General features: G+C 48.0%; 1 protein-coding gene across 1 annotated transcript; it reads right to left on the bottom strand.

Moving 5' to 3' along the window:
* Nucleotides 1-393: 393 nt before the first annotated feature.
* KLF15 (Kruppel-like factor 15) lies at nt 394-7647 on the bottom strand. Its single transcript, XM_010180105.1, has 2 exons — nt 6605-7647; nt 394-562 (listed from the first exon to the last, which is right to left on the bottom strand). The coding sequence occupies exons 1-2, from the start codon at nt 7645-7647 to the stop codon at nt 394-396; spliced, it is 1212 nt and encodes a 403-aa protein (XP_010178407.1).
* Between the last annotated feature and the right edge of the window lie 3634 nt (nt 7648-11281).

Raw genomic sequence — 11281 nt, forward strand, 5'->3', positions numbered from 1 at the left:
TGAATGGCCTGTACATGAGCAAAAAAAAAAGCCAGGGCTATAATTAACTAGCAGCAAGCAACTTGTACATTTTCCTGTGCAGCAGAAAACAGCTAAAAATAAAACACTGTAATTTCCAAAAGAAGCAGCAGCAAAGGAGGGAAAGATAGAAGGAAAGGAAAATAACATCCTTAAAAAAAAGAAAAAAGGAAACAGCACCCCCCTCCCCGACCCAAAAAGAACTTCATTCTCAAATCATCTTTAAAGGACATGGGACACTCAGACATGGTGGTATCAAGTAACAGCATTGACTGTTCTGTGGAGACAAATAAATTATCACTCGAAATGCAGTGAGCAAAGTGCTGTCATCGGCTGTTGTAGGATGGCTGGGTGGGAAGGGGAAAGCGGGACCGATCAGTTCACGGAGCGGACGGAGCGGTTGCTTCGCGGGAACCGATGCACCTTGACGTGTTTGGACAAGTGGTCGCTTCGAGCAAACTTCTTCTCGCAGACGGGGCACTGGTAGGGTTTCACCCCCGAGTGGGAGCGCCTGTGCCGGGACAGCTCATCTGACCTGGAGAACCTGCAAGAGAAGAGAGGCCTTTTCAGATAAATGGGGTTTTACGTCGCTAAGTCACTCACAGCAGGGGAAAAAATGTCCCCTCAGGCCATAGGAGACTCCGCTTGCAGCAAAGCCTGAACACGTGAACTGAAAGGGACATGCAACAGGGCTGGGCTGGTCCCAACCATCAGCAGTGGGGGAAACACAGTGATCAGCCTCATCCCATGTCAATGCTGGACTCAGAGCAATGCATGGAGGCAACATTCATACCAACCTTGCCCTAAACTAAATAACATGGGCACAGCTCAACAAAACCAGGCTGCCCTCGATTCTGCTGCCAGGCCCCTTCAGAGCCTGTCCCATGCCCTCTCTCCTGTAAATCCAAGCATGGACCATCCTCAAATGGTGATAACAACCAACAGCCCACAGGTGAGGTCTGCTCCAAGCTCCCACTGACACCAGCACAGCAGACATAAAATAATTACACCTCCTTGGAGATGGACCCCAGATCACAGCCAGACTTAGCTACCCAAAAGATATATGGTTTATCAGATCCAGCTGAAAAATTGGCTTTTGTATGTGTTCCTGCAGGCTAAAGAAAGAGTCATCAACATCTCAGTACCAGAGATGCTCAACAGCTGAATTCCAGGTGGGCCCCAATGGCCATTAGCATAGTTACTTCACAGGTAAATTGAAATCAAGACTGAGCTTTTAATTACCAAAATTGCCTCCCAGAGTCATTTCAATTTTAGAAATTTCCCACCTTCCATCTCCACAGAAAAATCCCCAAGTAGCCACTGCGAATCCCACATGCTTTACTGAACTCAAATCAGCTCATCCTTTGGTCTTTACAGTGGGGCTGGCTCTATTTCCAGCTTGGACCTGACTGGGAGCCACAGGGTTAATCAATAATGGCACACCAAGACAGCCCTGTCCAGATGGGTACAAAAAATGTGCTGCCTGACAAAGGGCAATTAAGTGTTTTGTTGCCAGAGCAGTAACAAAGAGCGGTACAGAAAGAGAGCTTGCAAGAAATAGTATCAGCTGTTTATTTACAATAAATAAATGAAATCATGGGCACTCGTTGAATAAATGGGGAAAATAACATGTAGAAAAATGTGCCCTTCTGGAGCAAAATATCACATCACCAACAGAGTGAATACGCTATTTTTATGAAAGGGGGGAAAAAACAGGACCACTGGCCTCCTATGAATAAGTACTTCATGCAAGGAAAAAAGTTTCCACATAAATGTTTTAATTAGCTCTCTCCCACTGCCAGTTGAGGAACTGGGCACAGGCACTGGGAAAGCTGGGAATGGTTTCCTCAGTTCCCGCAGCTCTTCAGTCCGACGATGCTACCCAGACAGCGTTCTGCAGCTGCAGATACTCAGTATGGTGTGGTGTGGACATCTCTCACGGGAGCGTTTCTAGGGGACACTCCTTCACCTATTCTCTTGCTTTTCTCCCTTTCCTTGCCTTGGTGTCCCCATGGTGAAAGAGTTGAATTCACCATTAAGAGCAACAGGCAAATGCCCTAATGGAGCCATCAACCTGTTCCTTGTCTGGGACACATCATCTTCATGAAGTCTACGACAGAGGTTTCTCCTCACCCCTAGTACTTGCACATTTGCTTTCTCTAGCACCCCTGCTCCTTCCATCCATGGCTGCTCAAAGACAGTCTGGCACTAGGAGCAGCAGGGCCAGGGACGTCTCCCAAGTCCTTAGCTGGGAGCTGGTCCCAGTGCTACATCCCTGGAGCGATGCTCTTGTAGAGCTATGGACGAGTGGCACTAAGCATCTTCTTGGAGATGGCAGGATGTTGCTTGTGCCTCAGTGGGACTCAACGCTGGACAAGGAATGGACCTGTTGCCAGCAGTGGCAACCACATCCAGGGGAAGAGAGAGCAGAGAGGGAAAAGCGCTTTCACAAAGAACTGTCCTCTTATACACAGGTTTATCACTCAGAGAAGGAGTAAAACCAGATGTGGCCAGGTTGCCTTGTCCCATGCCCTTGGCCATTAAGGTCACCATCTCCAACAGAAGTGCAGTAGCACGTGGCTAATCCCACACAAGAGCTCCACAAGCACATTTCGACAGGGATTGCATGGATGGTTGGGGTGAAAGAGGCACATATCAGGAATGAGCAGCTTCGCTCATACCCTGGGAGCTCGGATGAGTTCATCTGATAAAAATACACCCTGCCTCATAACGATGCCCTTAGCTGAAGAGGCAGGGATGCTGCAATACTGTTCCCCAGCAGTCACGGAAAGATCAGCTTACAGAGCCCACAGAAATAAACCGCGAGCTGTCAGTGTGTTTACATAAAAACAACGCAAAGGTTAGGACGAGGAAGCCGGGAGGATCTGGTGGCCTGGCTCCGCAGCAAAATGATATTTGCAGCATGTTCTGGCACTGAGACCACCCCAAGAAAGCGGCAAATAATGTGGAATGCCAAATTCAAGCGAAAACAAGGTATCCCCGAGGAACAACTCGCTATCCCAAGTCACCGCCATTTCCATAAGGATTCCTCTTTCAAAAGAAAGGTGGATGGAAGTGGGCAATTCTACATCAACTGGAAGAGTCTCTTTCATCCATTTATCTGGTGGGACCCCAAAGGCCCTGTAACCACAACTCCCTTGGAGGCAAATCCTAGAGCTCCCTGATGTGCAGTATGTGTCCTGCATCCCCTGGCCTTATGAGGACATCGCTATGCAGCTCACCGGGTAAGAAAGGTCAATAGCTTCAGCCTAGTCCCTACAACGGCCACCAGCCACTGCGAGTCACCCAGGCTGTACCTCTCCTCCACAGTGGAAGGGAGGCTCTGGATTCACCCTGCCCATCCTCAACACGCTGCTACAGTAAAGGAGCACACCCCCTGTTCACCTACAAACTCCTTTGCACAGCACCAGCAAAAAAGGCCACTGTGAGATGCCTGCCCTGACCCAACCCATCCTACACATGGTCCTCCTCATGCTCGCCCAGTCCCATACACACTCCTGGCCATGCACATCACAAGCTTTTAAACCCTCCTTATACCAAACCAGGCAGGGTTTGTACTGCATGAAGAGAATGATATCACAGAGCCAGCTGTGGGGAAGCACCTCCTCCCAGAAGATGCTGAGGGGCATTTAAACATGATTGCCTGCTCCCCCAGGCCTCACAACAACCACAGCTTTGAGCCAGCAAGAGCTTCTCCTGCTGTGCTGTAACACGGGCACTGGGGACCAGCCCACGCTGCGGCTCAGGTTTTTGGTCTCAGAAGCAGCGCTAACCAGAGGCTGCTGTGCCAAAGGTAGAGGCTGGTGTGACACGGATCAGCACACCAGCCAGTACAGTGGGGTATCGAACGCAATGGGTCACCGGCCACTGATGAACACCTCTCTAGAGCTCGCCAAAAACAGCCCTTGACCCATGCCGAGGAAGGGCACAAGCAAGCAAGCAGGGTTCAGCTTCCTTCAGGGAGGTGCCTGGGGCTCTCCAGCTGCCCCAGGGGTCAGCAGAAGAGTTTGCTGTGTGCACACCCCTACCTTGGTGATTTTAAAAGTGCACCATAGCAGGACTGTCCAGAGAGCTGGGAAAGCTTTAACCCCTGACAGCTCAGCCACACTGTGCTAGGCAACACTTTGCTTTGTTTTCAAAATCAGTATCTTCAGTGAGGTCAGATCTTGAGCGTCTTCAGTGAAAAAATAAATACACAAGCACAAGAATGCAAGGAAAGGGGGGGAGAAGCAGAGCCCAGCAGTGTTTTAGTGCTTAAATTCATTTGAGATTATATAAAACTGGGAGCAAACAAAGAGTCCAGATGCATTTGACTTCAGTCATGTGAGATCACAGCTCTCACTGGACTTCTGGAAAAGGTAAACACACTTTAGTGATGAAAGCGGACCGAGTAATTCAGCACTCGGTTGGGTCTGGCCTTTGATGTGGGAGCAGCACACAGGGGATGTGCAGGAATCTCAGGGCTCAGCTAAGGATTGCTGTGAGCACAGGGAGCAGCTCCCCAAGCATATTCTCTCCCCTTGGCTAAAAACCTCCCCCTTCAGAGCAGAGCCCTCACAAAGTTTGGGGATGGGGGTACCAGCCTGCGCTGTGAAGTGCATCAAGACAAACAGCAAACTAGAGTTTGAAAAGCCCTTCCAGCAGCTGTTTGTAGACAGGACACACGTTCCCTGCAGCTGCAGTGATTGATTTCTCATCCCTGCTGGGCTTCTCATCTTTAAAAAGTTATGGCTGGTTGAGAATGAAAGTTCTGGGTGCTCCTGCACTTCTTTTGGCCCAAATTACACCTGCGTCCTGCTTCTGATCCACACCGTTTGCTGTAACGCTGGAAGAAGGCAAGCACCCTGGTGTCAATTCAACCTTTCTCAATTCTATTTTCCTAAATATTCCCCTTGGTTTTGCATCCTGGGAAACACCAGCTTTGTCGTAAGACGGAGCTGGAAAAGGTCACCCGTAGGCAACACTTCAGCCACACACATCACCAGGAGTGTTGGTGCAAATCCCGGCATCGATTAGACACAGACCCTCACGTGCCACACGCATTTGGCACAAAAAAACGAGGGTTTTGCTCACATCCCGGCACAAGGAAAGCCAACGTGACGCCCACAGGCACATGGTGGAGGCACATCTGCTGCCGTATACTCTGGCAAACAAATGGAAAGGAATGAGCACCTCTGCTGCAGGTCAGGAGCAAACCAGTTTGCAGCTTATGGGACCAGTCTGTGGCTTACAGGACCAGCCAGCTCACTGGCGTGGCTTTCATCTCAGTGCATCCTGAGCAGCACGCCGCCACCAGGGCGGGCTCCCGAGAAGTGCTGCCAGTACAACAGGAAAGAAAAGAACTACCAGTTTGTAGAACCACCACAGACTGGGAAAGAAAATCCCCAAAGAAATTAATTGCATTGGTCTCAGTCCCTCCACAAGACAAACTTCAAACTGGTCCAGCTGGGAGCAGAGGATTCGGCCCCGTTCCGACCTTTTCCCTCAAACCAACCCAGCCGTCCCGAACTGCTGCGTGTGGCACATACTTGCATTTTTACACAACCTTCTCCTGTTACTTTTTACCTCGACCGTTCCCCATGATCACAACCCATTTCCTCATTAGACACTGCTCGCTGAAGCTCTGTAGGATACTTTTTTTGAAAGAAATCTGGTTTAATTTAATAACAGGGGGTTAAGATTTTGGTTTTCTCAGTCATCATTTGTGGTACTGTAATATTAACCTGTGCCAACAGGCAGGCGAGTAACACAGCTAACTGGAAAGCAGGAGGAAGGCTTCTGTCAAAGTTTTCTTAAAATAAAAAGTTGAATTTTTTAAATAAAGTTTTAGTTTTTCAACCAGTATTACAAAAAAAATAAAAACCAAGAGATATCCCCTGTGAAATGTTTTGTGCAATCAAGCCTGCAATCTTCCATTCAAGCAGAGCTTAACTCCACCTCAGCTTTCTGGCTCTGTTACATCTGACAGCTTTTTGCTACTTTGAGCAGCACCCACACGTTTTTCTGAATCAACTCAGGGAATAAAACCCAGAGTGTCTCTGCCAGCATTTCCAGGAGTGGGATGGGGCTCATTTTCTACAAAATTGCACAGAATATTGCTCCTCTTAACCACACATGTTTATCACAGCCCTTGGGTGATCACGTTTAGCCCCATGCACAGCCACGCACACCATTCTGCCCTAAACCCCCCAGTTCACTCACAGCTCTCAACTGGAACCAGCTGAGCATCTGATTCATTGCAACCAGATCGATGTGAACGCAAGGTCTTGCCTGCAGTCACAAGCTTAATCTGACCCTCTTGGGTTGAAACACAAACTACGATGGGCTACTTTTATTGTTTTTTAAGACACTTAAACAGCTGGTGCCAGCAGGCGATGCTCTGCTGTTTAATTTACCAAAGTCCCTGGATTAGCTTAACAGGAAGAAAAAGGTCTTAATTCTCAAACCAACCAAACAAGTTTCAGGAGCAGAAATGGTTTATAAACCAGAGTGCAAACCTAGCTGCTCGGCAAGCGAGCAACAAACGGGTAGGGGGAATAGCACAGTGCTGTATCCCAATACTGACCTCCATCCGCAACCCGGCCACGTGCACGCAAAGGGCTTTTCTCCCGTATGCCTCCTCAGGTGGGCTTTCAAATGGCTGCTTTTCGTGTACATCTTGGTACAGCCAGGAAAAGAGCATTTGTGCATTTTAATGAGTTCTGCGGCAGGGTTCTTTTGAAATTTCTGACCCATGATGATTCCCGTCTGCCCCTGGATCACGCCTCCTGGCCCAATGGGCTTGGCGGCGATGGGGACGGGAGCAATGCGGACAAATTTAGAGGACAAGTTCAAATTGGACGACTGAACTATTTGAGGCACAAGGGCAAATGTCTGTCCTTGGATGTTGACTAGGAGCTGTGCAATTTTAATGTTCTCTTGTGCTGGTCCTTGGGAGCTAGGGCTTGTGTTGGACTCCTGTTTGACCTGTACAGGCTGGATTTGGAGCATAACCGGTATCCCATTCTCCAGGGACATTCCTCCATTTGAAGCTTGGCCACCTTCTGTTGAGCTGCTCAACTGTTCATTTTTACTCTCTTTTAAACTAGCACTAGGTAACATATGGTCTTTTTGCTGTAGCGAAGCAACAGAAACTTGGCTGCAAGCTCTCAAGTCCTTGGTCTCGCTTTTAGGTCTTTCTTTGAGCTCCAGCTCCATGTTCTCCTCCAGAAACTCCTCAATTTCCTCAAGTGTGGGTTGAAATGGTCCTGAGTCTTCCATATCCACAGCAAATTCAGGCAACCTGAAGTACTCCTCTTTCACTATCGGCTGAAGCCTCCTTTTGTCCCACCATGACGCATTGGTGTTCCCCAAAGACGCCTGGGACAATAAGTAGTCCAAGATGCTGTCCTGGCTTTCCGCGCTGGACGTGCTGCCATAGCTGGAGCTGAGGACCTGGGACTCAGGGCTGGAACAAGAACAGAAGCTGGACGAATCGCTGTCATCTTCCGACAGGGGAGAGGGCAGCATTTGGTAGGACCTCACCCCCGCTGTCATGTCCCCAAAATATCCCAGAGAAGATCTTGTAGAGGAAAAGGATTCATCGGTAGGCAGCAAGTGATCCACCATTCCTGGGCGATCTCTTATGGGTATCCCAACAGCATATACCAGGCAGCAAAAGTTCAGGTGAGAGCCTGAGTGCAGGAAAACAAACCAGCAGCAGTTAGAAGTGGGTTTAATCATCTGCCTCCATGAACAGAAGCTCCTAAAGCCCTCCAGCGCCCAGGAAAGTCCGAAGCATGCAGTCTCACCAAGCACACATGCTGCAACACGTGTTGGTACGTCTGTACCACCCCCTAAGGACTGTCAGTGTTTTGCAGGATTGCACCATGTATTTGCAAAAGAATTCTTTCAGAAATCATTTCCCAACTGTGCGCGCTCTGGATTTACAGCTCACTTCCAGAGTATTGCTGGCAAGAGAAAATAAGTTATGGGCTTTCACCTAACAGTGAAACCTAGAGCCAAAGAAGGAAACAGGGAGGGGGGAGAAAAAAAAACCTCTTGAAATTTTTATCTCCCAAAAAAAACCAAACCAAATTTAAGAAAGAAGTTTATTGCTGGTGGCTATAAAATGCAAATCCTTTCCTTATCTTGTAGCTTTCCACCAACCTTATTTTTAACTTCCCCAGTTCCACAAATATAGGCTAATCAGCATAATGCAAGGATCAATCTGTCAGGAGCCAAAAATATTTCCTGTGCTTCAGCATTTACTAGGCGGATTTTCCCCTCCAGATGTAATGAATCAGTGTGCCAACGTCATCGTCACCTGCACTGCCCTTAATAAGGCTGGCGCTGCGCTGGGCTAATTGCTGTGTCCTGGGAAGGCAGCTGGTGGCTGCTTTCACCTCGTCACTCCATGCTCTTCCCTCTGCGGGGACAGAGGTGGAGATGATCTGAACCCCTTTCCAGTTGCTAAACTGGGAGGCCTCGTATGTACCCCCAGCAGCATCCCACAAGCCCTCACTCACATAATCCATAATCCTGCTGCAACCCCACAGAGGCACAAGGCCAAAATCCAGCCCACCACAATACTCACTGACCCATCCTGCGCTTTCCCGGTTAAGCCAAGCAAACTACCTAGAAAGCTTTTTGGGGAGGGGAAGGCAGGAGGGGGTATCTATTTGTTTTCTTTTTTCCTCCCCCCCCCCCCAAGGAAAACAAAATAAATTGTTTACAAAGGGAGACTCTCAGAGAGCTCCGGGCGCAGCAAACACTGGCCCTCAGTCAGCCGCTCAAGGTGACTGATTGAAAACAGAGCCGGGTATGTGCATAATAAAACAACCCTTTCTGTGGAAGGTATGCGGAGAGCAGAGATAGGAGTCATTTGATCGGCCTATGAGGCTGTGTGTGTGTGTGAATTAGGAGGCATGTGACCCGGCATGAAGGAAATGCCGGTCAATCTTGTTACACGCTGTCATTTTCCACAGGCTCTGCCGCGGCGCTTTGGACGCTTTGCCATGAATAGTCAATAGCTCCCAGTTTTGTGCAAGGAAGGGGACGGGTGTTATTGCTATTGCAGAGCATCCTTGCTAGCTCACCTCCAAAATTTGCCCCATCTTTGCCTTCTCTGGAGGAAAAATAAAACCGAAAAGGCTTCTATGTGCTCAGTGCTGCAGCGAATGCAGAGCAAGATGTTTTACACAACACCCTTAAAGATCTCCATCCCATTGGCAGCATCTATTAATACTTCACAGGGGAGAGGAAAAAACCATGTTCCTTAAAGATACAGCCTTCTCCTTCATGCACACATGGAGGAAGTAGGGGCAGGCTGAAAAAGACTTAAAAGTAAGATTGCACATTTTCCTGGTATGCATGGCCTGTCAGCCAGCTATGCCTCTGAACTGATAATGAAGTACTCACATGTGCTCAACACGAGGAAGTTCAAACAGAGGTTAGTGGCTCTGTTTTGTGACCTTAGCCTATAATCATTTCTTATAGTAAAAGTGAAGACTCGGAAAAGCCAAACAATTTCTAACACACAGGACTACTTTTAAGAAACAAAAACCCTTTACATTGACAGAAAGTTCCTCCAGCACAAATTCCAGAGTTGAGCTATTCCCACTTTTGAAACAAAAACCACAATCTGCTTCTGCAAAGTTTGTACTGGCTTCCAGTAAGCATTCACCCAAGCAGCTTGTTTCTACCTTGCACCAAAAATCGGTGACTGCCTCATGAGATGTAGGGCAGAAAGGAGGACTTGCCCTCAGATGGGTTCGGATCCTTGCTCCTGTGTCCGCATTGCTCTAGCTTGGACTTTTGAAGAACGGTGCTGTGAGTGAAATCTGGACCACAATGTGGTTTGGTTTTTTTTCCTAAGAAAAGCTGGCGTGCTCTGTGCATGCACTAAAAGCAGTAAGAAAAGTTGGTTTCTTTAAAGAAAAAAAAGTTCAAGTTTTCATTAAATGCCTACGAGAACTAGGAAGCCACATACCAAAATATTCATATTTCACTGGGAATAGAACTAAACCCTGATTTGAATAAGAGCTAAAAGGAGAAGGTAAAAAAAGCCCAACCAAATCCCTAGCAACTGCTGCGAGAAACATACCTCAGCTGGAAACAGCCAGCAGGGTCATTTCCCCATGTTTTTCACCAAGGAGCAATGTCACTTGGTGTAACCAGAGTAATTTTAGGAAGAGAGGGGACCGTCAGAGGCAAACGGATCCAAGCACATTACAGGCCAGATCTGCTTTCCCTGCGCTCTCAAAACTTGCAAAGCAGCCAGGAAGATTTTAGGGAATGCCTGGAATGCAGGATCGGGCCCAGGCTGTATTTTATCCTCAAGCCCAGGCTAACAACCAAAAAGGCTTTCCTCCCTTCTTTGCCTGAAGACACAGCCAAACCCAGAAGATTAAAAGACAAACCCAAAAAAAGCCAGGGCTGCACAAGCTGTGAAAACTAACGATGCTGTTTACATAAAGCACTTTCATCTCTAGGAGCCCTGAAAACACGTAAGAAATGTAAGCACCTACAGAGGGACCGAAAAAGCAGGCGCTTCTGGAGTGAAATACAGCAGCTGTTCAATGGCACACGGCCGCGCTGCTGTCTCCAACTTTACAAAGTTCCCTGGGCTCTTACGATGTCCTTTCTGCCAGAAACATGTTGTTCTGTTTAAAACCTGTTCATCTGATCACCAGCTAAAAAAAAATTTACACACACAAAAATAGAGACTGCATATTCTATACTCGAAGTAACATTGAAATGTGAAGTCCTGGGAACTTGCTGAAACGCGGGGTGGTATTTCCTAGCCTGTTATTTCTGGACAGTCAGTCCAGCACAGTGGTACGTGGGCTCAGATACCCTGACAGTCCTTTCCTATGTATTGCTACAGCTTTTTCGAGTTTAGGACTCAGTTCTTCAAGGTTTTCCCTTGTCCCCTTGAAGATTTTTACATCTGTTCAGGCTGACTCCTGCTCCCCAAACAGAGCCAGAAACCAGACAGTGAACCAGGCTCAGCAGTTTTAAGAAATTAAACTAGAAATGCATAGGAGAAAAAAACCTAGAAAAATAATTTTAAAAAATTAACAGAAGCCCAAAGCCAGGAAAGCTCTCATCCCCCTCAAATCCCTATTTGCTCTCATCCCTCCTGCAAGGTGTCCGTGCTGCTCCCCGACACAGGGGGGAACGGGGCGGGGGGGGTGTTTAGGGTCTCCCTGTTTCTTTTCCCTAACCCCCCCACCTCTGGGAAGCGGCAGAAACATTCCCA

This window comes from Mesitornis unicolor, unplaced genomic scaffold, assembly GCF_000695765.1.
Source record: "Mesitornis unicolor isolate BGI_N332 unplaced genomic scaffold, ASM69576v1 scaffold15692, whole genome shotgun sequence".
Lineage (NCBI taxonomy): Eukaryota > Metazoa > Chordata > Aves > Mesitornithiformes > Mesitornithidae > Mesitornis > Mesitornis unicolor.

Excerpts from the sequence above, each read along its gene's own strand:
- KLF15 (XM_010180105.1), bottom strand. The coding sequence starts at position 7,647 with ATGGTGGATCACTTGCTGCCTACCGATGAATCCTTTTCCTCTACAAGA. Across the intron at positions 563-6,604 it reads TGGCCGGGTTGCGGATGGAG|GTTCTCCAGGTCAGATGAGC; the intron begins GTCAGTATTGGG and ends CTTCTCTTGCAG.